This window comes from Cotesia glomerata, linkage group LG8 (assembly GCF_020080835.1).
Source record: "Cotesia glomerata isolate CgM1 linkage group LG8, MPM_Cglom_v2.3, whole genome shotgun sequence".
In the NCBI taxonomy this organism is placed as follows: Eukaryota; Metazoa; Arthropoda; class Insecta; order Hymenoptera; family Braconidae; genus Cotesia; species Cotesia glomerata.
Genome location: NC_058165.1, coordinates 15,313,917 through 15,340,032, shown reverse-complemented (window position 1 = coordinate 15,340,032; position 26,116 = coordinate 15,313,917). Strand labels below are relative to the sequence as shown.

At 35.2% G+C, this 26,116-nt stretch overlaps 1 protein-coding gene and 1 long non-coding RNA gene across 2 annotated transcripts in view; one reads left to right on the top strand and one right to left on the bottom strand.

Moving 5' to 3' along the window:
* Positions 1-24,469, bottom strand: part of LOC123270974 (CDK5 regulatory subunit-associated protein 3) — a 32,610-nt gene extending 8,141 nt beyond the window's left edge. The window contains exons 1-3 of the mRNA XM_044737171.1: positions 24,260-24,469; positions 7,016-7,190; positions 6,717-6,955 (exon numbers count right to left, since the gene is read on the bottom strand). Coding sequence (XP_044593106.1) covers positions 6,717-6,955; positions 7,016-7,190; positions 24,260-24,265 — 420 coding nt within the window. The 5' untranslated portion in view covers positions 24,266-24,469. The remainder of the gene's footprint in view (positions 1-6,716; positions 6,956-7,015; positions 7,191-24,259) is intronic.
* LOC123271002 lies at positions 14,637-24,692 on the top strand. Its single transcript, XR_006510755.1, has 3 exons — positions 14,637-14,646; positions 15,323-15,325; positions 24,537-24,692. It is a non-coding gene; the product is annotated as an uncharacterized LOC123271002 (long non-coding RNA).
* Positions 24,693-26,116: the final 1,424 nt, after the last annotated feature.

The window sequence follows — 26,116 nt, the reverse complement described above, 5'->3', positions numbered from 1 at the left end:
GGGACATGGGTGTTTTCGAGAGTATCTACACCGCTTTAAGCACGATGACTCTTCGGAGTGCCCGTCCTGCCCAGGAGCTGCTGAAGACGCGGAGCACGTCTTCTTTGTATGTCCTCGTTTCGATCCACAGCGTGAAGAACTGGAGAGGATCCTGAACCAGAGAATGCAACCAGATTCACTAGTAGAAGCAATGTTGTCATCAGAAGCTGCCTGGAACGCTACCAACACGTTTGCAACAGAAGTCCTTAAAGACTTGCGTTCCACCGAAAGAAAAAGAGCAAATAGCAGAAGATAGAAGGAAGATAGTTTACACCTTAGCCACCAGAAGGAAGAGCAGTAGCTAGATCCTCCCTTCACGAAGTAATGCCTGACGGCGGTTTCCATGTGGGATTAGAGGAAAGAAGGAAAAGGGGTTTAGGGTTTAGTGGGTAGGGGCGTTAGTGTCGAGTTAGTATGACGCTGCGTCGAGTCGCCACATATCCAGGCCAAACAGCTATGCCAAGAATCCGTAAAAAGGATTCCCCCCCCTACAAAAAAAAAAAAAAAAAAAAAAAAAAAAACACACACACAGCAGACTAGTGATTAGCTATTTTACAGATAGAGTGCTGAAATACGATACAAAGAATGGTCCGAAAGAGTATGATATAACCGGTGGTGTGCCACAGGGCTCTGTTCTTGGTCCACTTCTGTGGAATATCATGTATGAGGGGCTCCTGAGACTGAAGCTTCCAAGATGTGTCAAACTGGTAGCGTATGCGGATGATGTTGCCGCAGTAATCGTCGCCAAACACCTCGACGAGATTCAACATCTGTTTAACATCACTTTTGAGAAGATCAACCAGGGGATAGATACAGTGAACCTACAACTGGCCAAGCAGAAGACCGAAGCAGTGCTTATTACTAGCCGAAAAGAAGTTGAAACAATTAAGCTAAAAGTCGGTGACACTGCTCGAAAGAGATGTGCGAAATGATCCTTATAGCGCGGTGTACGTGGTAACTCCCGGCATCTACGTGCCGCACCCACGGGAGCAAGAGGAAGCCGATGAAGGAAGCAGGTGCAGGGTCGAAGCGGTTGAGATTTCCCGCTTCAATGACCGAAAGCTCTTATAGCAATGGAGGTAGCTGTAAGAGTGATCACCCCTCCACTTCCGGAGAGCGTGGACAAAGGCCAAGGCCTGCAAGAGACCATCGCAAACATTCTTAAGGAGGAGGCCAAAGTGATCTGCAAAGGGCCACAAGAAGACATCGAGATTCGAGACCTAGATGACACCACAACAAAGGAGGATATTCAGGCTGCCCTGCATACGGTAACCAAGGAGCTCTGCGAAATACCACCGGCGACAATCAAGATCCGCAAAGCCTACAGAGGTACCCAAACCGCTGTCGTGACACTACCGGCTGCAGCAGCTCAGAAGATATTAAAAGGAAGCGGTAAAATCCGAATTGGCTGGATCAACTGCCGAATTAGAGCCACAAGGAAACGTACCCATTGTTACAAATGCTGGCATTTCGGGCACCACGGATCCCAGTGCAGAAGAAAGACAGATCGATCCAAGCTATGCATCAGATGCGGCCAAGAAGGACACAAGATTACGGACTGTAAAAACCCAGCGAAGTGTGTATTATGCGCGGAAACTAAGAGCGCAGAGAACGCTGCCCATCACGCCGGCATATACAAGTGCCCGGTATACAAAGAGGCACTCCAGAGAATGACAAGCAAGCAAACATGAGGATATTACAGCTTAACCTCAATCACTGTGAGACCGCGCATGACCTGCTCGTGCAGACCGTGCGTGAATTAGAGCTTGATTTAGTAATAATAACAGAGCTATACAGACACCTGAATAACCAACCTTGGGAAACTGACAGCACCACCAAGGCTGTCATCTGGTCCTGTGGCAAACTTCCCTTCCAGAGCATAGTAAGCAATGATAGCATCGGCTTTGTAGCAGCGTCTATTAACGACATCCGTCTTTATAGCTGCTATGCACCACCTAGCATTTCCATTGCCAACTTTACTGATTTCCTGGATCGACTAACCGAAGACGCAAAGCAATACTACCCAGTAGCTATAGCAGGGGACTTCAATTCCTGGGCGGTAGACGGGCAGCAAGTAGACTAATGCGCGAGGTAAGGCACTACGTGAAGCAATGGCTTCACTGGACGTGGTCCTTCTCAACATCGGTGAGACACCAACATATACCAAGGGAGAGGCTAGTTCAATAATAGACCTCACATTCGTCAGCAGCAGCTTATTGAAAGGAAACTATTCTTGGGAAGTCTTAAACACCTACACCGCCAGCGACCACAGTGCAATACTTTGGGAAATATCGGCTGGCCGGAACCCTCAAAGAGTGTTTCGACTAATGCCTCAAATATTGACCGCGATCTCCACATACATACTTAGAATTTAATTGTATTAGTCAATATATGTGAGAGTAGTAACTTCGGGTTATTTCGGAGACTATCGTAGCTGCACGTACAACATTATGGCTGCTGCACATGCGCAGAGTAAGAAGCGGGAGAGAAGCCGGCCGGCACGAGGTACGCAGCAGCGTGGGTTGCACACAACAGTTGTGCTGGAACACTTGTACTAGTACGACCTTCTGTCGTTGCATTCGTGACAAAATTAATCTAAATAAATCTATTTGCTTCTATTGCCACAAATAATTTCAAATAACTGAATTTAACATCATATTAATTTATTTCATTGTCTTTATAATAAATTAAACATCTAAATATTAGTGTATAATTAAAATCAACGGAATAATTGTGGGTGACGCCATCGAGGCAGTCAATTGCGTCGTAGTTAATAATTAAACGGCATCGCGGCCATTGTCCATAGCTTACTTGATTATACGCATTTAAAACATTTAACATAAATTTTATAGCAAATCATTGCTCAGCTAGTTCCCACACTAGCAAATATACTAACTCTTCTTTGAACTATTAGTATTTATTCATATCAATTAGTCCCTGTACTAGTAATTATTCATAGCTAGTTCCTACACTAACAAACATACTAACTAGTCCCCAAACTATTAGTATTTATTCATATTAACTAGTCCCTGTACTAGTAATTATTCATAGCTAGTTCCTACACTAGCAAACATACTAACTAGTCCCCGAACTATTAGTATTTATCCATCAACTAGTTCTTACACTAGTAATTATCATAGCTGGTTCCCACACCAGCAATTTATTACGGCGGTTGAGCTCACCCCTATTGTGTTCTGCACACAATTTTCGTACACACACACACACACAACTCATTCACATTTATACTGTACTTCGAGTTTTTTCCTTCAGCACTTGCTGGGGGTTTTCTCCTCTTGGGGCAATAAAAATTATCATAATTTATCCCCAAATATCGAGTGTAATCATTTACAAAAAATCAACCTACCTAACCTAAATTAAACTTAATAAAATAAAACAAGAATTACGAGAACCACTCAAACTGAGTGTTTTCCGACAAAACAAAGAGCAACTAGACAAACTAATGCAGCTGGATGGAAAGTGAAAGACTTTGACTCGGAAGCTTTGGGAGTAGCCTTAGACAGTGACTCGACCATCATTACAAGAAATGCTGTAGAGAAGACGAAGGACTTAATGACGAGAATTGCCCAGGCGTGCGACACCTGCATGCCCCGTAAGCGTGGCATCAATAAAAGACCATCGGTGCACTGGTGGAATGATCAGATTAACGCCCTTCGCATGTCACAAAAAGAGAAGATTATCACAGCGTGGCCACCGACGACCTAACTCTGCGGAGCTGGTCGCAGAATACAAAAAGGCCCGTCGAGAACTGAACAAGGCCATCAAAGATAGCAAAAGACGCTATTGGAAGGAACTCGTCGATGAGGTAGAAAAGGACCCATGGGGCAGACCGTATAGGGTGGTCATGACCCACCTGAAGCGCCAGCCAATGCCATCACCTACGTGTCCACAGCTCCTGGAAAGAATAGTTTCTACGCTGTTTCCTCGACAAAGTAAGTTCGGCTATTCTTCATTGCCAGTAAATCGAGAAGACATTCCACCTGTCACAGAAGAGAAACTGATGGAGGCGTGTAACCGAGTAGGGAATAATAAGGCACCGGGATTGGATGGAATCCCGAATATTGCATTAAAAACAGCTATTAAAGCAGCGCCAAATCTATTCTTAGATACCTACGATTCGTGCCTCAAAGAAGGGATTTTTCCTAGAAGATACAAACAGCAAAGACTTGTACTTCTCCCTAAAGGGAAGAAGCCACCGGACGAGCCATCATCCTACCGACCACTCTGCATGCTGGATACAGCGGGTAAGATATTAGAGCGTATAATGCACCAACGAATAGAAGCAGCCGTCAATCCACTCTTAACAGAAGGCCAGTATGGTTTCCGGAAAGGACGATCAACGCTGGATGCGATCAACCTGGTGGTCGATACAGCTAAGGAGGCAATCGCTGGAAAGAGATGGGAACGTGGCAGAAAGAAGTATTGTTTAGTGGCTGCCTTGGACATCAAAAATGCCTTCGATTCCGCTAACTGGGACTGCATCATGCGAGCTCTCGAAGATAAAGAAGTGCCAGGATACCTGCGCAGAATGGTAGCAAACTACTTTACAGACAGAGTCCTCAAATATGACATGAAAAACGGTCCAAGGGAGTACGAAATAACCGGAGGAGTGCCACAAGGCTCGGTTTTGGGTCCTTTGCTGTGGAACATCATGTATGATGGTCTCCTGAGAGTTGCATTAACATCAGAGGTGAAACTTGTTGCATATGCCGATGATGTAGCGGTAGTGATTGTCGCGAAACACTTGGAAGAGATCAATCTGGCTTTCGATATCACATTTAGCCGGATTAACCTATGGATGGAGATGATGAAGTTGGAGTTAGCCAAGCACAAAACTGAAACTGTGCTCATCACCAGCAGAAAGATCGTAGAAAACATCAAGCTGAATGTCAGCGAGCAGGAGATCGCATCGCAACCATTTATCCGATATCTGGGGGTAACGCTGGAGGCCCGACTGAACTTTAAGCAACAGGTCGAACACGTAAGTGCTAAAGCATCAGCGGTGGTAACTAGTCTATCAAGACTGATGCCGAATGTTGGAGGCCCGAAGCAGAGCAGGAGACTATTGCTGTCGTCAGTAGTCACATCAGTACTCACATATGGAATATCCGTTTGGGCAGACGCGCTGGAGACCCAAGAATCATGGAGGAAAGCCGGACCGGTCTACCGATTAAGTGCACTGAGAGTTGCAAGCGCCTTCCGCACAATATCCGAGGAGGCAGTGTGCGTCATTTCTGGAACTCTGCCTCTTAGAGTCCTAGCTGAGGAAAGACGGAACCTATACCACCAAAAAAGGTCATCTACACTGAGCGCTGAAGAACTGAGAACTGAAGAGCGACAACATAGTATAGCAAGATGGCAACAACTATGGGATGCTGCGGAGAAGGGAAGATGGACTCATCGACTTATACCAAGGATTGACGTTTGGCTTAACCGGAATCACGGCGAGGCCAACTACTATCTGACCTAGATGTTGTCAGGACACGACTGTTTCCGGGAGTACCTTCATCGCTTTAAGCACGATAATTCCCCAGAGTGTCCGTCTTGCCCAAGAGTTGCTGAAAATGCAAAGCACGTTTTCTTTGAGTGCCCTCGTTTTAACCCACAGCGTGATGAGTTAGAGAAGATCCTGAACAAGAAAATCACACCAGAGTCAATAGTAAAAGAAATGCTGTCATCCGAAGCTGCCTGGAAAGCCACAAGCACGTTTACCACCGAAGTGCTTACAGAGCTGCGTTCCATTGAAAGAAAAAGGGTAAATGACAGAAACTAGAAGGAAGGAAAAATAACACCAGAAGGAATAGCAGTAGCTAGATCCTCCCCTCACGAAGTAATGCTTGACGGCAGTTTCCATGAAGGATTAGAGGAAAGAAGAAAAGGGGTTTAGGGTTTAGTGGGTAGGGGCGTTAGCGTCGAGTTTTAGTATGACGCTGCGTCGAGTCGCCACATATCCAGGCCGAACAGCTATGCCTGGAATCCGTAAAAGGGATTCCCCCCCTTAAGTTAAAAAAAAAAAAAAAAAAACACACACACACTCACACACGCACACACACACACATACACACACATACACACACACACACACCATCGCGGAAATAGTCAGGGAAGCTTCCTAGGACCTCGAAACGTCGAGATTTGATGAAAACTCGATTTTCGTAAAACGGGGTGAAAACAATAACTTCCCGATTTTCGAAAATCTTCGATTTTGCTAGCGGGAAGTTAAAAAAGTGGAAAAATCGCGAAATTTTGAATTTGCATTTCTTTTGAAAAAAATTTTTCTATTTTTTTTCCCTTGGCAGAACTTCGTTATATGACAAAAGAAAACTTCTGACCAAAATTCATCTAAATCGAAAAAAGTCAATTCCAACTATTGGTCGATTTGACATGGAATGACTATAACAATTATAAAAGCCCATAAATTTAATTTTCAAAATTAAAGTTTATATCAGTTAAGTACGTTTAATAGAAATCACAAACTATTTTGGAAAGTATAAGAGCAGCCTTCTAAGACCTTGAACTTCCAGCATCTATTAAAAACTTGATTTCCGAAAATCAGATTGTAAAAAACAACTTATTGAATTTTTGATAAGTTTTTTTTTAGAGAAAAGTAAAAAAAAAAATTATCTTGGAAATTATAAGATTACATAAATGAAACTCACACGTTTGGTCTGATCCAATTTATTAATTTGCTTCTTTAAGCTAGGAATTTCATAGTTAATATTTCTTATTAAGATCTGCGCAGCTTCAGCAAGATATAAATTATCTTTTTCATATAGACGAATAATTTCTTTCCAATCTTTCATGCGTTGTGATCCATAACGGCCAAATAAGTTCTTCGAATTAGCTTCTGTTTTTTCAAGAATACTTACGATTTTGTGGCAATGAAAATAATTAATATCTGCAACGTGCACAGTAATGATAATTATTTCAACAAAAAAAATAGGTATATTTAACTTACAAGTTCCAGTTACTAATTTAACAATTCCTTCATGCTCTGGCATATCCTGTATAGCATTATTAATTTTTGTTCTGACGACTAAAACATTGTCTTGCCAAGTTCGTTCACAGTGTCGTCTGCTAATCAACCATTCCAATAATTTCCCGGCACTGATATCAATTGGTATATTTCGCTCCTAAAATTTTTATAAAATTTATAAAATAGATTTCCCATGTAGGAAAGTATGGCGGGCCCAGGCTTGGCCCAGGCCTGGCCCAACTCTGTACAACTCTCGGCCAGGCTTGTAAACCAGAGTTGGCCCAGTCTTGGTTTAAGTCTGGAATGATAACGCTGGCCCAAGCCTGGCTTACCAGGACTGGCCCATGTCTGGTTACCAGAATTGGGCCACAGTTAATTTTCAAGTCCGGCTCATGCTTGATAACCAGGTCTGGGCCATAGTTAATTTTCAAGTCTGGCCTATGCCATTTGATAAAAAATGATAAAAAAAAATTTCTTAAGTGTAATTTTTCTATTTTAATTTTGATGTAGAGCTAACACAAGTTTAGATCGCTCGACTCTTTATTTAGACCTAACTTTTACTAATTATAGAAATAAAGTGAAAATAGCATTTGCCCTAACCGAGATTCGAACCTAAGCCGCGCGCTTGCCAGATCGAAAACTAACCCCTACGCCGTACGACCGATAAGTTAATTTACATCTCATGACTGATATAAACTAAATCTACATGGTGACAAAGTGTAACGGTTTATTATTTATATAATTTATGTTATTTAATATTGTTTTTTGATGAAAATCAACTATTTTTTACAAATGTTTATTAGTTTAAAAAATGCAAAAGTTAAGTTCTTATGTTACTTCAGATTTTGTACATTGTTCTGTATATTTTGAATATCATATGGGTCTTTCATGTCAAATCGACCAATAGTTGGAATCGACACCTTTCGATTTGGATTAATTTTAGTCAGAAATTTTCTTTTATCATACAACGAAGTTCTGCCAAAGAAAAAAAAATAAAAAAATTTTTTTCAAAAGATATGAAAATTTAAAATTTCGCGATTTTTCTAGTTTTTCAATTTTGTTTTGGTAATATCTCGAACGCTAGTATAGATACAGGAATGATCTTTTATTTGTTTGAAAGGGGACACTTGTAGTAATTAAAAAAAAAATTTTTTTTAAATGCCTAATTTGCCAAATTTTGAATTTGTGAATTAAAAATGACGGTCTACAATAAATTTTTGGCTCAAATTTTTAACTTCCCGCTAAGAAAATTGAAAATTTTCAAAAATCGGGAAGTTATTGTTTTCACCCAGTTTTTCGAAAATCGAGTTTTCATCAGATCTCGACGTTTGAAGATCACAGGAAGCTTTCCTGACTATCCCCGCGAGGTTGTCACGGTGTCTGTATGTATGTGTATGTGTGTGTGTGTGTGTGTGTGTGTGTGTGTGTGTGTGTGTGTGTGTGTGTGTGTGTGTGTGTGTTTTCCTTAGGGGGGGGGAATCCTTTTTACGGATTCTAGGCATAGCTGTTTGGCCTGGATATGTGGCGACTCAACGCTGACGCCCCTACCCACTAAAACCTAAACCGCTTTCTCTTCTATCCTCTGATCCCTCATGGTACCGCCGTAAGGCATTTCTTCGCGGGGGGAGGAATTAGCTGCCGCTCTTCCTTCTGGTGGCTAAGATGTTATTTCTTCCTTCTAGATACTGTCTTTCGCTCTTTTCCTCTCAATGGATCGCAACTCTGTAAGCACTTTTGTAGCAAAAGTGCTTGTAGCGTTCTAGGCAGCTTCTGACGACAACATTGCTTCTACTATTGACTCTGGTTGGGTTCTCTTTTTCAGAATCTTCTCTAACTCATCGCACTGTTGGTTGAAACGTGGACACACAAAAAAAACATGCTCCGCATCTTCATTGACTCCTGGACAGGACGGGCACTCTGGGGTATCATCGTGCTTAAAGCGGTGAACATCCGTGTCCTGATAACATCTGCGTTAAATAATAGTTGATCTCACCGTGACTCCGGTTGAACCACACATCAATCCGAGGTATGAGACGGTACGTCCACCGACCTTTCTCTGCAATGTGTGTGTGTGTGTGTGTGTGTGTGTGTGTGTGTGTGTGTGTGTGTGTATGTGTGTGTGTGTGTGTGTGTAAATCTCTCATAACTTTTGAACGGATCGAACCTAGAATTCTGATACTAATTTACAGAATTTGAGTCGATCAATTTTGAGAAATCTCAAAAATAAAATTTCCAATAATTCGTTTTTTTGAAATATCTTTTAAACGGCTAAATCGATCAATTCCAAAAATTAATCAGCTCTTAACCTTAAAAAACCACGTCGATTGCTACCAGCCCGGTCAAAATCGGTCGATTTGTTCGTGAGATATCGTTGTCGAAAAAAATTGAAAAAAATGTTTTTTTCAGAATTTCTATGAAATTTTTAGTCTGACCAGTCTACGCTTAAAGATTTTGCAAAGAACTCAAAAAACTGCGTTGAATGCCGTAAACCGCGAGAAAATCGATTAATTCATTCAAAAGTTATTGCGGTTTGAAAATTCAAAAAATAGTGATCTATAAAACTTCCATTAGCCTTTTGAGCTCGAAGAGCTCAAAAGCACAGAACAGCGATTTATTTGAGCTCGGAGAGCTTAAAAAATAAGTGAATTTTTGAGCACTTAGGTATGGAGGTAGCGGGAAGTTGCAGGGATGGCCTTTAGGGTCAACCGTTTTCCTAATTTTTTCGTTTACTACCTTGTACCAATCTTAAAAGATCCTAAAATTTTCGGAACTGTGTTTTTTGGTTTTACAAAAATATGAATTTTTTGAATTGGTTATAAAAAAAAACTTTTCTTAAAATGTTTTTTTTTCTCATCATTATGAGACTAAATGAAATTTTAACTGTTCAAAATAAAAAAATTACGTGATTTGCCAAACTCAATTAAGATAAAAATAAAAAAAATAAAATTTTGAGAAACATTTTTTTTTAACAAATTTCAAAAATTCATATTCTTGAAAAAACAAAAAACACAGTTCCAAAAATTTCAGGATCTTTTAAGATTGGTATAAGGTAGTATACAAAAAAATTTAAGTCAAAAATTCATTGCCAACCGTCGTTTTTGACGATTTTGAAAAATTCGAAATTTGACAAATTTGGCCTTTTTCAAAATTTTTACCCAAAATTTTTTTTTTTTAATAGCTCTAAGTGTCCCCTTTCAAACGAATAAAAGATCATTCCTCATCTATACTAGCGTTCGAGATATTACAAGAACAAAATTGAAAAACTGGAAAAATCGCGAAATTTTGAATTTTTATATCTTTTGAAAAAAATTTTTTATTTTTTTTTTCTTTGGTAGAACTTCGTTGTATGATAAAAGAAAACTTTTGAGCAAAATTTGTCCAAATCGGAAGGGGTAGATTCCAACTATTGGTCGATTTGACATGGAATGACCCATATTATAAATTTTACTTTTTAAAATTATCAACATAAAAAATTTAACTATAAATTATTATATTTTGATTTTTTTAAGATCATATCAACTTTGATCTTATACAATTGTTTTGGTTAAATAATAAATTATCAATTTTAGCATTTGCTTACAAATATTATTCGTTAAACACTAAATATGTACTGTTTAAAATTCTATTATTTAATGATAAATTAAGTTTGGATTTCCCATTGAATGGCCAAGGCTAGGTTACTCAATTCTGGCTTAAGTATGGGTTGCTATTCAACGGCCATGGCTAGGCTTCCCAGCTTTGGCCCAGGCTCGGATATTCATTGAGCCGGCCAAGTCTTGGTTGCCCAGTCTTAGCCCAAGACTGGGTTCTTTTGTCTCGGCCATTCTATGGCGAACCAGTGTTGGCCCAACGCTGGGTCATCTTCACGGAAAAAAAAATCCTATGAAAAATTATAATAGTAACATCGTAATCCAGGACTAGACTTTCAGTAACTTTATTTTTACGATGCTGCCGTCTACAGAATACAATTTGAATTATTGAAAATTAAGATGTCATTTAGTAAATCTTTTATCCGCAAGAGCAAGTGAATAAGGACGCATACTATATATGTTTTAATAAAAGAGAAACAGAGTCTAGTAGTTTGCGACGCCACCACCGAAAGATGACCAACTACTGTATGGAGGGTCTTATTATGTGACTGAACAAAAATTTACATATTCCTTCCGATAGATGTACCTGAAGTTCCGAACGTTCGTGAAACGAAATCGTTTTTCATTCATAATTTCAACGATATTAAAAAGATCACGCCAAATATTTCTGAAAAACGTTCTTTTGGGGTCTCAAAGGTATGAATAGAATTTTGATCCTCTCCGACTTCCGGAACATCCCCTAATGACTACGCTTAACTTTAAAAAATTCATAATTTCGTGACTATAAAAAAGATCATGTCGATTCTCGCTGAAAATTTTCATTTTGGGGTGTTATAACTATTAAAAAATTTTTAACCCTCTCGGACTTCCAGAACACCCCCTAAAGCCCACCCTTAAATTTAAAAGATTCATTACTCCGTGTCTATTAAAAAGATCACGCCAATTTTTCCTGAAAATCTTTGTTTTGGGTACTCAAAGATATAAAAAAAATTGGAACCCTCTCCGACTTCCGGAACACCCCCTAATGGCCACCCTTAACCATAAAAATTTGATAATTTCGTGTCTATTAAAAATATCACGCCAAATCTCACTGAGAATTTTTGTTTTAGGTACTAGAAAATATAAAAGAAATTGGAACACTTTCCGACTTCTGGAACACCCCCTTAGCCCCCCAATGACAGCCCTTATCATTAAAAAATTCACTATTTCGTGTCTATTAAAAAGATCACGCCAATTCTCGCTGAGAATTTTTATTTTGGGGTCCTACAACTATTAAAAAAATTTGAACCCTCTCGGACTTCCGGAACACCCCCTAATGGCCACCCTTAACCTTAAAAAATTCATTATTTCGTGTCTATTAAAAAGATCACGCCAATTCTCTCTGAGAATTTTTATTTTGGGGTCCTACAATTATTAAAAAAATTTGATCCCTCTCGGACTTCCAGAACACCCCCTAAAGCCCACCCTTAACTTTAAAAAATTTATTACTCCGTGTCTATTAAAAAGATCACGCCAATTCTTGCTGAAAATCTTTATTTTAGGTACTAGAAGGTATCAAAAAAATTGGAACACTTTCCGATTTCCGGAACACCCCCTTAGGCCCCCCCCCCCCAATGACAGCCCTTCATCATTAAAAAATTCATTATTTCGTGTCTATTAAAAAGATCACGCCAATTCTCTCTGAGAATTTTTATTTTAGGGTCCTACAACTATTAAAAAAATTTTAACCCTCTCGGACTTCCGGAACTCCCCCTAATGGCCTTCCTTAACCTTAAAAAAGTGATAATTTCGTATCTATTAAAAAGATCACGCCAATTCTCCCCGAAAATTTTTGTTTTGGGTACTAGAAGATATAAAAAAAATTGGAACCCTCTCCGACTTCCGGAACACCCCCTTATAGTCCTTCGGCTGAAAAGGGAAGCCCGTATGCACTTTTAGGTCCCCGGGTTCTGATTGATGATACTTACGTCTTTATTTTCGAGGATCACGAAAAACTAGGTTGTTTTGCTCACCGATGGTAAGTTCAATTGTTAATAACAATTTAATTTGTTAATAACAATTTAATTGTTTAAAACGATATAAACCAGAAACGACCGATTTGACGGAGAAGTTTATTTTAGAAAAAAGTTTTAAAATTAAAAAACCAACAAAAACTGTCTCTATCATTTTTTCGATAAAATGAATATTTTCGGAGTTATCGCAAAAAAACAACAAGTAGCGGTCGACCCTCTCTGTCGCACGCACGCATGCCACGCATGCCACGCCATAGCGACGGACGACAGGCAGAAAAAAATATAGAGACGAAAAAAAATTCAATTCTCGGTATCCACTGGAGATTAAGAACGGAAACTCATCTGAATCATAAAGTAGACTCTAAAGAAGATTTCCAGACCCATAATCGATCAAACAACTCCATGGGCACCGAATAACAGCCCCATAAAAAGCATTTTATGACTTGATTGTCAGTAATTTGACTTCAAAAAATTCAATCTTCGGTATCCAATGGAGATTAAGAAAGGAAACTCATGGGAATCATAGAGTAGACTCTACAGAAGATTTCCAGAACCATAATCGATCGATTAACCCCATGGACACTGAACGACAGCTCCATGACAGATGTTTTTTGACTTATTTGACACCAATGTAACATTAAAAAATGCAATTCTCGATGTCCACTCGAGATTTTGATAGGAAACTCATGGAAATCATAGAGTAGACTTTATAGAATATTTCCAGACCCATAAACGATTGATCAACGCCATGTACACCGAATGACAGCCCTATAAAAAGCATTTTATGACTTATTTGTCAGTAATTGTCAGTAATTTGACTTTAAAAAATTCATTCCTCGGTATACACTCGAGATTAAGAAAGGAAACTCCTTAAAATTGTAGAGGAGACTCTATGAGAGATTTCCAGACCCAAAATCGATCGATCTACTCCATGGACACCGAATGACAGCCCCATAAAGGGCGTTTTTTAAGTTATTTGAGAAAAATTCAGTTAATCGGCACCTAAAAAATTTTATAAATTTTGTTATTAAAAAAATTATTACATAAAATAATAAGAAAAAAAAATTTTATTTGTGAAAAATTTGAAAAACAACACGTGTAATTTATAAAAATTATTTGTAATACTAATTAAATGTGGAATCGATTTTTTTAAAGTTAATTAAGACTTAGAAAAAATTACAAAAAAGATGAAAAAACAAAGTACTCCGAGTATCTGAGCGGCCGCTTACTATTGTTATTATATGCCTCACATTATTATTATTATTATTATTTTTCCCATTATTCTCCGACAACGGGTTGAGAGGAATGGCGCATGCGCACTTCCTTGGATCCAAACATCTGATCCCGGTAGAGCGCATATTTTTTTAAACTTGTTAACCGTATAGTTGCTCTAAAAAAATAAAAATAAAAATTTTTTTTCTTATGTCAATTCTTTGTTGCCGAAAAAATTTTCTCTATTATTTTAACTAAATGATTAGGTAACACAAAAAAAAATCGTTTCTTCAATGTAAGTATCAAACAATTCCAAATTTCATGATTCGTAAAAATATCCCCTCGTGTGGAGAACTTTTTTTAAAAAAATATTTTCTATTTGTTTAAACAAATAATTAGTTAACATTTTTAAAATCGATCATTTATCAATAGGTTTTCTAGACGATTCATTACATTTGTAATTGATTGATGCCAATATTATGAAATCAAATTTATTTTGTTAGTTAATTATTTGTTTAAACAAATAGAAAAAAATTTTTCAAAAAAAAAGTTTCTCATACGATAGGTTATGTTTACGATTCACGAACTTTAGAATCGATTGATACCTATATTGTGGATAGAAATTTTTTATTGTTAACTAACAATTTTTTCAAACAAATAGAAAATTAAAAAAAAAAAGCTCTCCACACGATAGAAAATTTTAACGATTCATGAAATTTGGAATCGTTTGAAACCTATATTCTGGTATCAACTTTTTAAAAGTTAATTAAGAAAAATAAAAAGAAAAAGTTACAAAAAAGTTGAGAACACAAATATTCGATTATCAGAGCAGCCGCTTACTATTTTTATTGTTTGCTTCACATTACTATTATTCCCCCATCATACTCCGACAACAATTTGAGATAATAGCGCATGCGCATTCCTCGGATCCGGACATTGAGTCCCCGCAAAGCTCATATTTTTTTAGACTTGTTAATTGTATTTTTGCACTAAAAAAATTTTTTTTTTTAAATTGTTTTTTTCATATCGATTATTTGTTGCCGAGAAAATTTTTATGGGAAAGCAAGTATTTTTTTTTAAATTATAACTATTTCCCAATGCGTGGAGAACTTTTTAATAGTATAAACATTTTTTTTTTTAATTTTTCTATCTCTTTGATAAATTTATTGGTTAAAAATTAAAAAATCAATTTCACAATATAGGTATTAATCAATTCTGAATTTCATGAATCATAAAGATATCCTATCGTGTGGGAAACTTTTTTTATTTTAATTTTTCCTATTGTTTAAAAAAAATAGTTAGGTAACAATTGAAAATTTGTTACCGTACTAAAGTTATGAAACGATTCAGAACTTCATGAATCATAAAGATATCCTTTCGTGTAGAGAACTTTTTTTTTTAATTCTTTCTACACAGTAAAAAATTTTTCGTCATTGTGTCGTGTCAAAATGTTTGTGTAGAATTTAACATTTAAGTGTGTAGAATTCGAAATTTAAATATGTTGATTCAACACAATCGAGTGTTGATTCAACACAGATTGTGTAAAAAAAGTCATCAACAAAAATTTTTGTGTTAAATTTGACGAGAAATTTTTTACTGTGTTTAGAAAAGAAAGTTGGTTAACAATTCATAATATGTTTCCACAATGAGGGTATCAATCGATGCAAAATTTCTTAAATCATGAAAATATCCTATCATGTGGGGAGCTTTTTTTATTTTAATTTTTTTGACTTCCCACTAAGAAAATTAAAAATTTATAAGATTTTATAAAATGAAATTTACGACCCCAAAGTCGTGATTAAAAATATTATTATTAATTTTTAATCCCGAAATCAGAATTAGAAGCTGAAAATTTAATCTTTAATCCTAAATATAGAATAAAAAATAAAAAATAATTTTTTAAAATAGAAGTTGGGATTAAAAGGGATGAAAACGCAAATGTAGCTGAAGTTCCAAACGTTCGTGAAACGGAGTCGTTTTTCATTCATAATTTCCACGATATTAAAAAGATCACGCCAAATATTTCTGAAAAACGTTCTTTTAGAGTCTCAAAGGTATAAAAAAAATTTGAATCCTCTCCGACTTCCGGAACATCCCCTAATGACTACCCTTAACTTTAAAAAATTCATAATTCCGTGACTATTAAAAAGATCACGCCAATTCTCGCTGAAAATTTTCATTTTGGGGTCTTACAACTATTAAAAAAGTTTGAACCCTCTCGGACTTCCGGAACATCCCCTAAAGCCCACCCTTAACTTTAAAAAATTCATTACTCCGTGTCTATTAAAAAGATCACGTCAATTCTCGCTGAGAATTTTTGTTTTGGGGTCCTACGACTATTAAAAAAATTTGAACCCTCTCGGACTTCCGGAACATCCCCCAATGGCCACCCTTAACCTTAAAAAATTCATAATTTCGTGTCTAATAAAAAGATCACGCTAATTCTTGCTGAGAATTTTTGTTTCGAGGTCCTACAACTAGTAAAAATTTGAACCCTCTCGGACTTCCGGAACAGCCCCAATGGCCACCCTTAACTTTAAAAATTCATAATTTCGTATCTAATAAAAGATCACGCCAATTCTCGCTGAGAATTTTTGTTTTAGGGTCCTACGACTATTAAAAAATTTGGACCCTCTCAGACTTCCGGAACACCCCCAATGGCCACCCTTAACCTTAAAAATTCATAATTTCGTGTCTAATAAAAATATCACGCTAATTATTGCTGAAAATCTTTATTTTGGGTACTAGAAGGTTGAAAAAAAATGGAACACTCTCCGACTTCCGGAACACACCCTTATGCCCTTCTAAATACCCCCTTAACGGTAAAAATTCATTAATTCGTGTCTAATAAAAGATCACGCCAATTCTCGCTGAGAATTTTTGTTTTGGAGTCCTACAACTATTAAAAAAAAATTGAACCCTCTCGGACTTCTGGAACACCCCCAATGGCCACCCTTAACGTTAAAAATTCATAATTTCGTGTCTTATAAAAAGATCACGCTAATTCTTGCTGAAAATCTTTATTCTGGGTACTAGAAGGTATAAAAAAAATTGGAACACTTTCCGACTTCCGGAACACCTCCTCATGCCCCCAATGGCCACCCTTAACTTTAAAAATTGATTACTCCGTGTCTATTAAAAGATCACGCCAATTCTCGCTGAGAATTTTTGTTTTGGGGTCCTATAACTATTAAAAAATTTGAACCCTCTCGGACTTCCGGAACACCCCTTAAAGCCCACCCTTAACTTTAAAAATTCACTACTCCGTGTCTAATAAAAGATCGCGCTAATTCTTGCTGAGAATTTTTGTTTTGGGGTTCTTCAACTATTAAAAAATTTGAACCCTCTCGGACTTCCGGCACACCCCCTAAAGCCCACCCTTAACCTTAAAAATTCATAATTTCGTGTCTAATAAAAGATCACGCTAATTCTTGCTGAGAATTTTTGTTTTAGGTACTAGAAGGAATTAAAAGAAATTGGAACACTCCGACTTCCGGAACACCTCCTCATGCCCCCCAATGACAGCCCATATCACTAAAATTCATTATTTCGTGTCTAATAAAAGATCACGCTAATTCTTGCTGAAAATCTTTATTTTGGGTACTAGAAGGTATAAAAAAAATTGGAACACTTTCCGACTTCCGGAACACCTCCTCATGCCCCCAATGACAGCCCATATCACTAAAAATTAATTATTTGCTGTCTAATAAAAAGATCACGCCAATTCTCGCTGAGAATTTTCGTTTTGGGGTCCTACAACTATTAAAAAAATTTGAACCCTCTCAGACTTCCGGAACAACCCCCAATGGCCACCCTTAACCTTAAAAAATTCATAATTTCGTGTCTAATAAAAAGATCACGCTAATTCTTGCTGAGAATTTTTGTTTTAGGTACTAGAAGGTATAAAAAAAATTGGAACACTTCCCGACTTCCGGGACACCTCCTCATGCCCCCCAATGACAGCCCATATCACTAAAAATTCATTAATTCGTGTCTAATAAAAAGATCAAGCCAATTCTCGCTGAGAATTTTTGTTTTGGGGTTCTTCAACTATTAAAAAATTTGAACCCTCTCGGACTTCCGGCACACCCCTAAAGCCCACCCTTAACCTTAAAAATTCATAATTTCGTGTCTAATAAAAAGATCACGCTAATTCTTGCTGAGAATTTTTGTTTTAGGTACTAGAAGGAATTAAAAGAAATTGGAACACTCCGACTTCCGGAACACCTCCTCATGCCCCCCAATGACAGCCCATATCACTAAAAATTCATTATTTCGTGTCTATTAAAAAGATCACGTCAATTCTCGCTGAGAATTTTTGTTTTGGGGTCCTACGACTATTAAAAAAATTTGAACCCTCTCGGACTTCCGGAACATCCCCCAATGGCCACCCTTAACCTTAAAAAATTCATAATTTCGTGTCTAATAAAAAGATCACGCTAATTCTTGCTGAGAATTTTTGTTTTAGGTACTAGAAGGAATTAAAAGAAATTGGAACACTTTCCGACTTCCGGAACACCTCCTTTTTTTTTTTTTTTTTTTTGTTTAAATTTTATTTATTAATTTTTTATTAGTACATATTTTATAATTCTTAGGTCAAATAAACAAAAAAGAAAACCTTATAGTCATTAATTTTAAGTAAGTTACAGGCTGTAGTTAGCAGCACTCGGACTTAAACAATCTGTGTGTTTTGAAATAAAATGAAAATTCTTGTTTTATTGTAATAGGATGTTAATTTTTTGATCCTAGACAATCTCTGGTGTATTGCGCTGTTTGGGAAAAAATTATCTATTAAGATAGAAAAACCCTAGCGTAAATCTTTTAAATTATTGCCTTAAAACTAGAATAAATATTTACATATATACATGTATCCATAAGAAGTGCAGCTAAGCTGCTATTATAATGCTAATTATAAAATTTTTTCAGTTGAAATTATTTGATTTATTTCTTAATATTAAGTCTAATTGAAATTTCTTCTTTTGAGCAAAAGCTCGGAGTACTCGGTACTGCGTGTGTCAATCCACCAGTATTTTTTATGGTCCAGTCTGTGAAGGTCCGCTTCATCTGCTTTTGGTAAAGCTGTAGAGTACTTTTCAGACTTCAGCTTGAATGTGCTTAGGTTTATATTTTTGTTGCTTTTGTGTCTGCTTCTATGATAAATTATGGGTATATTTTTACTGTTCTGAATGTAACCCAAATTATCAAGAGCAGTGAACGCTTGTGGCTGCAGCAAGCCCCTTTCGGAGTTGGTGTTCAAGTCTCCGCTTACGTTTTTGAGATTTTTTATGATGTCATTCTTTATTTGGTTGAACTTACTGTAGTAATCTCTCGTCAACTTGATCCTGTGATTATCGATCCTCGGAATGTTGGCAGCATCGTATAGTTCTTTGTTGCTAAATCTTTCTCGATAATCAGAGTCTGGGCGTCTGTGCATATTTAGTGCTGTTCTCAAGCACGCTCTTTCGAATAGTCTTAACTTTTCAGCTTGGGCCGCACCTAGGTTCCAGTTGACAGGAGATGCGTAAATTAACAGTGGTCTGATAAGGAGTTGATAACAGATTACCTTTGCTCCGGAGCTGATGTGTCTGTTATGGAAGAGTCTACCCAGTGACTTGTAGGTGTTCCGAGCTTTCACCAGCTGCGCCTCTAGGTGTGAGTTACATTTAGCCAGGTAGTCGATGTTCATGCCCAGATATTTTACGATGTTTTTGGAAGGGACTTTGATGAGTTCTCTTGAAACTGGGTGGAACGTTTCTATGATAAAGTTATCATTGTTGATTCTCTTAGCCTTGGCCGGAACACCTCCTCATGCCCCCCCCCCCCCCCAATGACAGCCCATATCACCAAAAAATTCATTATTTCGTGTTTAATAAAAGGATCACGCTAATTCTTGCTGAAAATCTTTATTTTGGGTACTAGAAGGGATAAAAAAAATTGGAGCACTTTCCGACTTCCGGAACACCCCCTTATGCCCTTCTAACTACCCCCCTTAACGGTAAAAAATTCATTAATTCGTGTCTAATAAAAAGATCACGCCAATTCTCACTGAGAATTTTTGTTTTGCGGTCCTACAACTATTAAAAGAATTTGAACCGTCTCGGACTTCCGGAACACCCCCTAAAGCCCACCCTTAACTTTAAAAAATTCACTACTCCGTGTCTAATAAAAAGATCGCGCTAAGTCTTGCTGAAAATCTTTATTTTGGGTACTAGAAGGTATAAAAAAAATTGGAACACTTTCCGACTTCCGGAACACCTCCACATGCCCCCCCAATGACAGCCCATATCACTAAAAAATTCATTATTTCGTGTCTAATAAAAAGATCACGCTAATTCTTGCTGAAAATCTTTATTCTGGGTACTAGAAGGTATAAAAAAAATTGGAACACTTTCCGACTTCCGGAACACCTCCTCATGCCCCCCCCCCCCAATGACAACCCATATCACTAAAAAATTCATTATTTCGTGTCTAATAAAAAGATCACGCCAATTCTCGCTGAGAATTTTCGTTTTGGGGTCCTACAACTATTAAAAAAATTTGAACCCTCTCAGACTTCCGGAACAACCCCCAATGGCCACCCTTAACCTTAAAAAATTCATAATTTCGTGTCTAATAAAAAGATCACGCTAATTCTTGCTGAGGATTTTTTTTTTAGGTACTAGAAGGTATAAAAAAAATTGGAACACTTTCCGACTTCCGGAACACCTCCTTATGCCCCCCCCCCCCCCCAATGACAGCCCATATCACTAAAACATTCATTATTTCGTGTCTAATAAAAAGATCACGCCAATTCTGGCTGAGAATTTTCGTTTTGGGGTCCTACAACTATTAAAAAAATGTGAACCCTCTCAGACTTCCGGAACAACCCCCAATGGCCACCCTTAACCTTAAAAAATTCATAATTTCGTGTCTAATAAAAAGATCACGCTAATTCTTGCTGAAAATCTTTATTTTGGGTACTAGAGAGTATAAAAAAAATTGGAACACTTTCCGACTTCCGGAACACCTCCTCATGCCCTCCAATGACAGCCCATATCACTAAAAAATTCATTATTTCGTGTCTAATAAAAAGATCACGCTAATTCTTGCTGAAAATCTTTATTTTGGGTACTAGAAGGTATAAAAAAAATTGGAACACTTTCCGACTTCCGGAACACCTCCTCATGCCCCCCAATGACAGCCCATATCACTAAAAAATTCATTATTTCGTGTCTAATAAAAAGATCACAAGAAATCGTGCTGAGAATTTTTGTTTTGGGGTCCTACAACTATCAAAAAAATTTGAACCCTCTCGGACTTCCGGAACAACCCCCAACAGCCACCCTTAACCTTAAAAAATTCATAATTTCGTGTCTAATAAAAAGATCATGCTAATTCTTGCTGAGAATTTTTGTTTTAGGTACTAGAAGGTATAAAAAAAATTGGAACACTTTCCGACTTCCGGAACACCTCCTTATGCCCCTCCCCAATGACAGCCCATATCACTAAAAAATTATTATTTCGTGTCTAATAAAAAGATCACGCAAATTCTCGCTGAGAATTTTTGTTTTGGGGTCCTACAACTATTAAAAAAATTTGGACCCTCTCAGACTTCCGGAACACCCCCCAATGACCACCCTTAACCTTAAAAAATTCATAATTTCGTGTCTATTAAAAAGATCACGCTAATTCTTGCTGAGAATTTTTGTTTTAGGTACGAGAAGGTTTAAAAAAAATTGGAACACTTTCCGACTTCCGGAACACCCCCTTATGCCCTTCTAAATACCCCCCTTCCTTCGAGCTCAAAAATATAATTTTCGTGTAATTTTTTAATTAGATATGATCATACCTGGCTGTTCGCCGGGTGAAACATGGGCGAAGCATGCGGGTCAAGCATTATTACGATAATCCCAAACAGGATTATCCATTAAACTCCATTTATTATCATATATAAGTTATATATAATCAGATCTGATAATATATAGGTCTATATATAATTCCAAAATTCTCAAATAATTTTAATAATACATGAATAAAGAACTAAAAATTACATTCCATGATAAATTAATAAAGTATACACAAAAGATTTTTTCATTTGTCATAATATTGCATGAAGAAGAATAATAATATCAATTCCATATTGTATTTAAAAAATAAAAAAAAAATTTCTTTTTGTAAATTTTAAGCCGGATAAAACACGGTAACCGATTGGTTACAACAGTAATTTTTTTTTTTTTGTTTCTTGAAAATGTAGAGTAATTCGAAAAATATGTAAAATTTATTTATTTTCATTTAATTGATAAAAAAATTGATTTTTTAAATAAAAAATTCTAAAATATCAATTTCTCAATTAAAAAAAATTTTGTGAGAAATTGAAAAGTACATAATTAATTGAAGAGTTTTAGAGCAACTTAGAAGATTTTTTTTTAAATTCATAAATTTTACCATTTTTATAATTCATACCGTAAATCTGCCTTTAAATATATTAAATAAAAAAAAATTAAAAATCTCGCGTTACAGATACCATAAAAGGGCGTATAATAAAAATTTTTTTTTTGGGAATCAATTTATTTTTACCTGAAACGTCGAGAAATGCAAAAAAAAAAATTTTTTCCAAACTAAAAATTTTATTGGACAGAAAAAAAAATTGAATTTTTATTGTTCGTCCTTATGGTTCCTGGGTGCCATATGGGCGTTTAATTTTTATACGTCCTTATTGCATCTGTAACGCGACATTTTTAATTTTTTTTATTAATGTATTTAATGGCAGATTTACGGTATAAATTATATAAATGGTATAATGTATGAATTAAAAAAAAAATCTTCAAAGTTGCTCCAAAACTCTTCAATTAATTATGTACTTTTCAATTTTTTGACATAATTATTTTTAATTGAGAAATTTGTATTTTAGAATTTTTTATTTAAAAAATTAATTTTTTTATTAATTAAATAAAAATAAATAAATTTTACATATTTTTCAAATTCTCTACATTTTCAAGAAACTTAAAAAAAAAAATTACTGTTGTAGAGCCAATCGATTACCGTGTTTTATCCGGTTTAAAATTTACAAAAAGTAAATTTTTTTTTTTATTTTTAAATACAATATGGAATTGATATTATTATTATTTTTCATGCAATATTATGCCAAATGAAAAAATCTTTTGTGTATGATTTATAAATTTATCATGAAATGTAATTTTCAGTTATTTATTCATGTATTATTAAAATTATTTGAGAATTTTGGAAAAAATTAAAATAATCAATGAAATATTTATAAATCTGACAACATATTAATTAGTTACAAATAAAAGACATTACCACGGAGCAATCACATGTTCCGCACTGTCGAAACTAGTATTAAAAGTCTTCGATAGATGGCGTATGGCCGCAGAATTGTTCCCTTTCTAGATACTTGACTTTGAAGTGTTAAGTTGAAAAAAGAGTAGAATTTTTGTACTCTAATACAGAGAGTATCTGTTTTTGAATAAAGTTGTACAAATAACTAAAATGAATGTTGTATCAACTTTATTATAAATATAACTTTATTTATCACTTTTACGTAGGCTTCAGGTTTGTCCACATCTTGGTATGGCCATATCAACCGTGATCAAGTCTGATATTGCCAATTTTATATTTGCTCTGCTCAGAGTATTTTTTCACGGGATATAATTAGATATGATTAGATCTGGCCATTTTTTGGATCATATGTAGACGATTATGCGTGATTATATATAATTAGACAAAATCTTTTTTCATCGGGAATGCTATGCATAATTCAAGAAAACACATTGGATCCATTAAAGAAAAAGTATAAATTCAGTCTGGCCCCACTCTGTAAACACTTTAAAACATATTTAAAACCAGTCGAGAAATATTTTGGTACCGTTCTGTAATGAAGATTGGACTATTCAATTTCTGATTTGAAAATACTTTGGGAATACTCTAGAACGATCGCGGTTACATTTTGATTATTCTACGTTAACATAATAGATCGACTCTGGGTTTATTCTGGAAACAGGGCACAAATCTATTCTGGAAACACTATGAAACTCACAAAGTTACGTAATAATTTTTGAATGTTCTTTGAGTGTTTCCAGAAAAATTTGAAATCCGCAAGGGTTAAGTTAATTGGATTAATTAATCATTTCAATTTCTTTTCAAAACAATAAAAACAAGTTGACAATTTTTTTTTTTTTTTTTCACTAGTTTTCATTTTTTAGCCATTAATTAATCAACATGATGATTAAAAAAAAATTAACGTTTCGTTAGAAAATTTACAAGCTTGAAGACTTCAAAAATAAAAATATTAACGCCAATGTTCATTTAACATCAAATCAACTTAAGTGATACGGAAAATAGACTTTTTCTACTCAAAAATATCAAGTTTCAATTTTGTATAATATCTATATTAAAAAATAAAGAAAAATTTTTACCTCCATTTGTTCTGAATCGCAGTATTAACGCAGCTTACAGTAAGTTCAAAATGACTATTAAAGTACAGTTATTTATCATAAGAATGTAAAAAAAAATATTCAACACAATTTAAATTCAACAGCTGTTATTATTTTCAGATGTTATTTATTTACTTTTTCAGTTATGTATACGTAAACATATAATGATCAGGCTAATTTCTATGATAGTATTTACTACAGTACCAATATGATTGGTACGTAAGGTATGTACTGTTGTATAGCCCCAAATTGGCTATAGTGTGATGCACCTAGTGCATCCAGCAGGTGACGCTACCTGTTATTAGAGCGCTATTTATTATGAGAGCGTGAATTCAAACGAAATATTCAAATTAGTAAATATTAAATGATTAAAATTAGTTAAATTTTATATTCGAAGTAAATATTCAAATCATTTATTTCATGTTTTTACTCTTACCAGTTGTAATAAACATTTTTTGGTTAACTCTGTTTTATTTATAAAAGAAAATAAAATAAAATAAGGAAAAAACATATTTCGGTACAAAAGGACATTGTAACCGAATTTTCAGAACCCATAAAAAGTACTTGAGTAATTCAAGGACTATTTCTCGCCACATGGAATTTAAAACCCTATGAGAAAAAGTCGTAAAAGACACGTGTGAAACTCAATAAACCCTTGTTCTAAAAGTAACAAAGAATAATAAAAAACCATATGTAACTAAACAAAAATAATATTGTTAAATAATATTTACTGCTAAAATTTAACTTTATATAATATTGTAGTTAAGCAAAATTGAGTTAAAATAAATAATTATTATCTTGTATTTAATTTATAATTAATAATAATTATTATTTAATTAATTTACTATTAATTTACTATTAAATCATTATTTAATTATTATTTAATTTATAATTAAATAATAATGTCTATTCTTTTATACATGATAATAATTAAACCGACTTATAATTTTATTAGAAAATCCGATTGTAAAATAATAGAAATAATATTTAATTCAAGTTATTAATTAGTCAAACTCAAACATTAATCCAACATATTATAAACAATATAATATATATATTTTCATGTTATAGTTTATTATAATTTTTATTGTAATTTAATTTCAAGTTAATTATAAGTTAATTTTTATTATAAATAGATTTTAAAAAGGGTCTGTTAAATTAATAAAAATAGTTAAATAAACATAATGACTGTATTGCTAAAAGTGTATATTAGTGAAGTCTAACTTTCAGGCTGATAGGCTTAAATAAATATATATAGATATAGAGAAAATACATGTTAGTATATAAGGATCATTTATATGTAGTAGAAAATGTGTGTGCTTATGTATTCCTTAGAGTGGATGTATGTATGGAAGTTATGGTGGGAGAAGAACGGAGTTTGAAGCTCTTCGGAAAAACTATGTAACGACACTTCTCACCGAGAGCTTAGATTGCTACGATCACGTCATTGTAAACCTCAATTTTATATTTTGAAGCTTTTTAATATTTTGTCAACTTGAATAATAAATTGAAACCAACTAAATAATTTTGATCAAAATTAAATAATGTCTAAATAGAACTCTTTTATTTAAAATTATTCTTTTCCCGCGCTGAAACCGAGTATCTTAATACTCCCGGGCGAAAGAACTACAGTAAGTAAAGTTTTCAATAAATAAAAATAACATCCACTAGATGGAAGCATAACAACAGTAAATTTATTGAGTTATTTTAATTCGCCCGTTGGAACGCGGTGTTATGCTTCCATCTTGTGGATGTTATTTTTATTTATTGAAAACTTTACTTACTGTAGTTCTTTCGCCCAGGAGTATTAAAATACTCGGTTTCAGCGCGGGAAAGGAA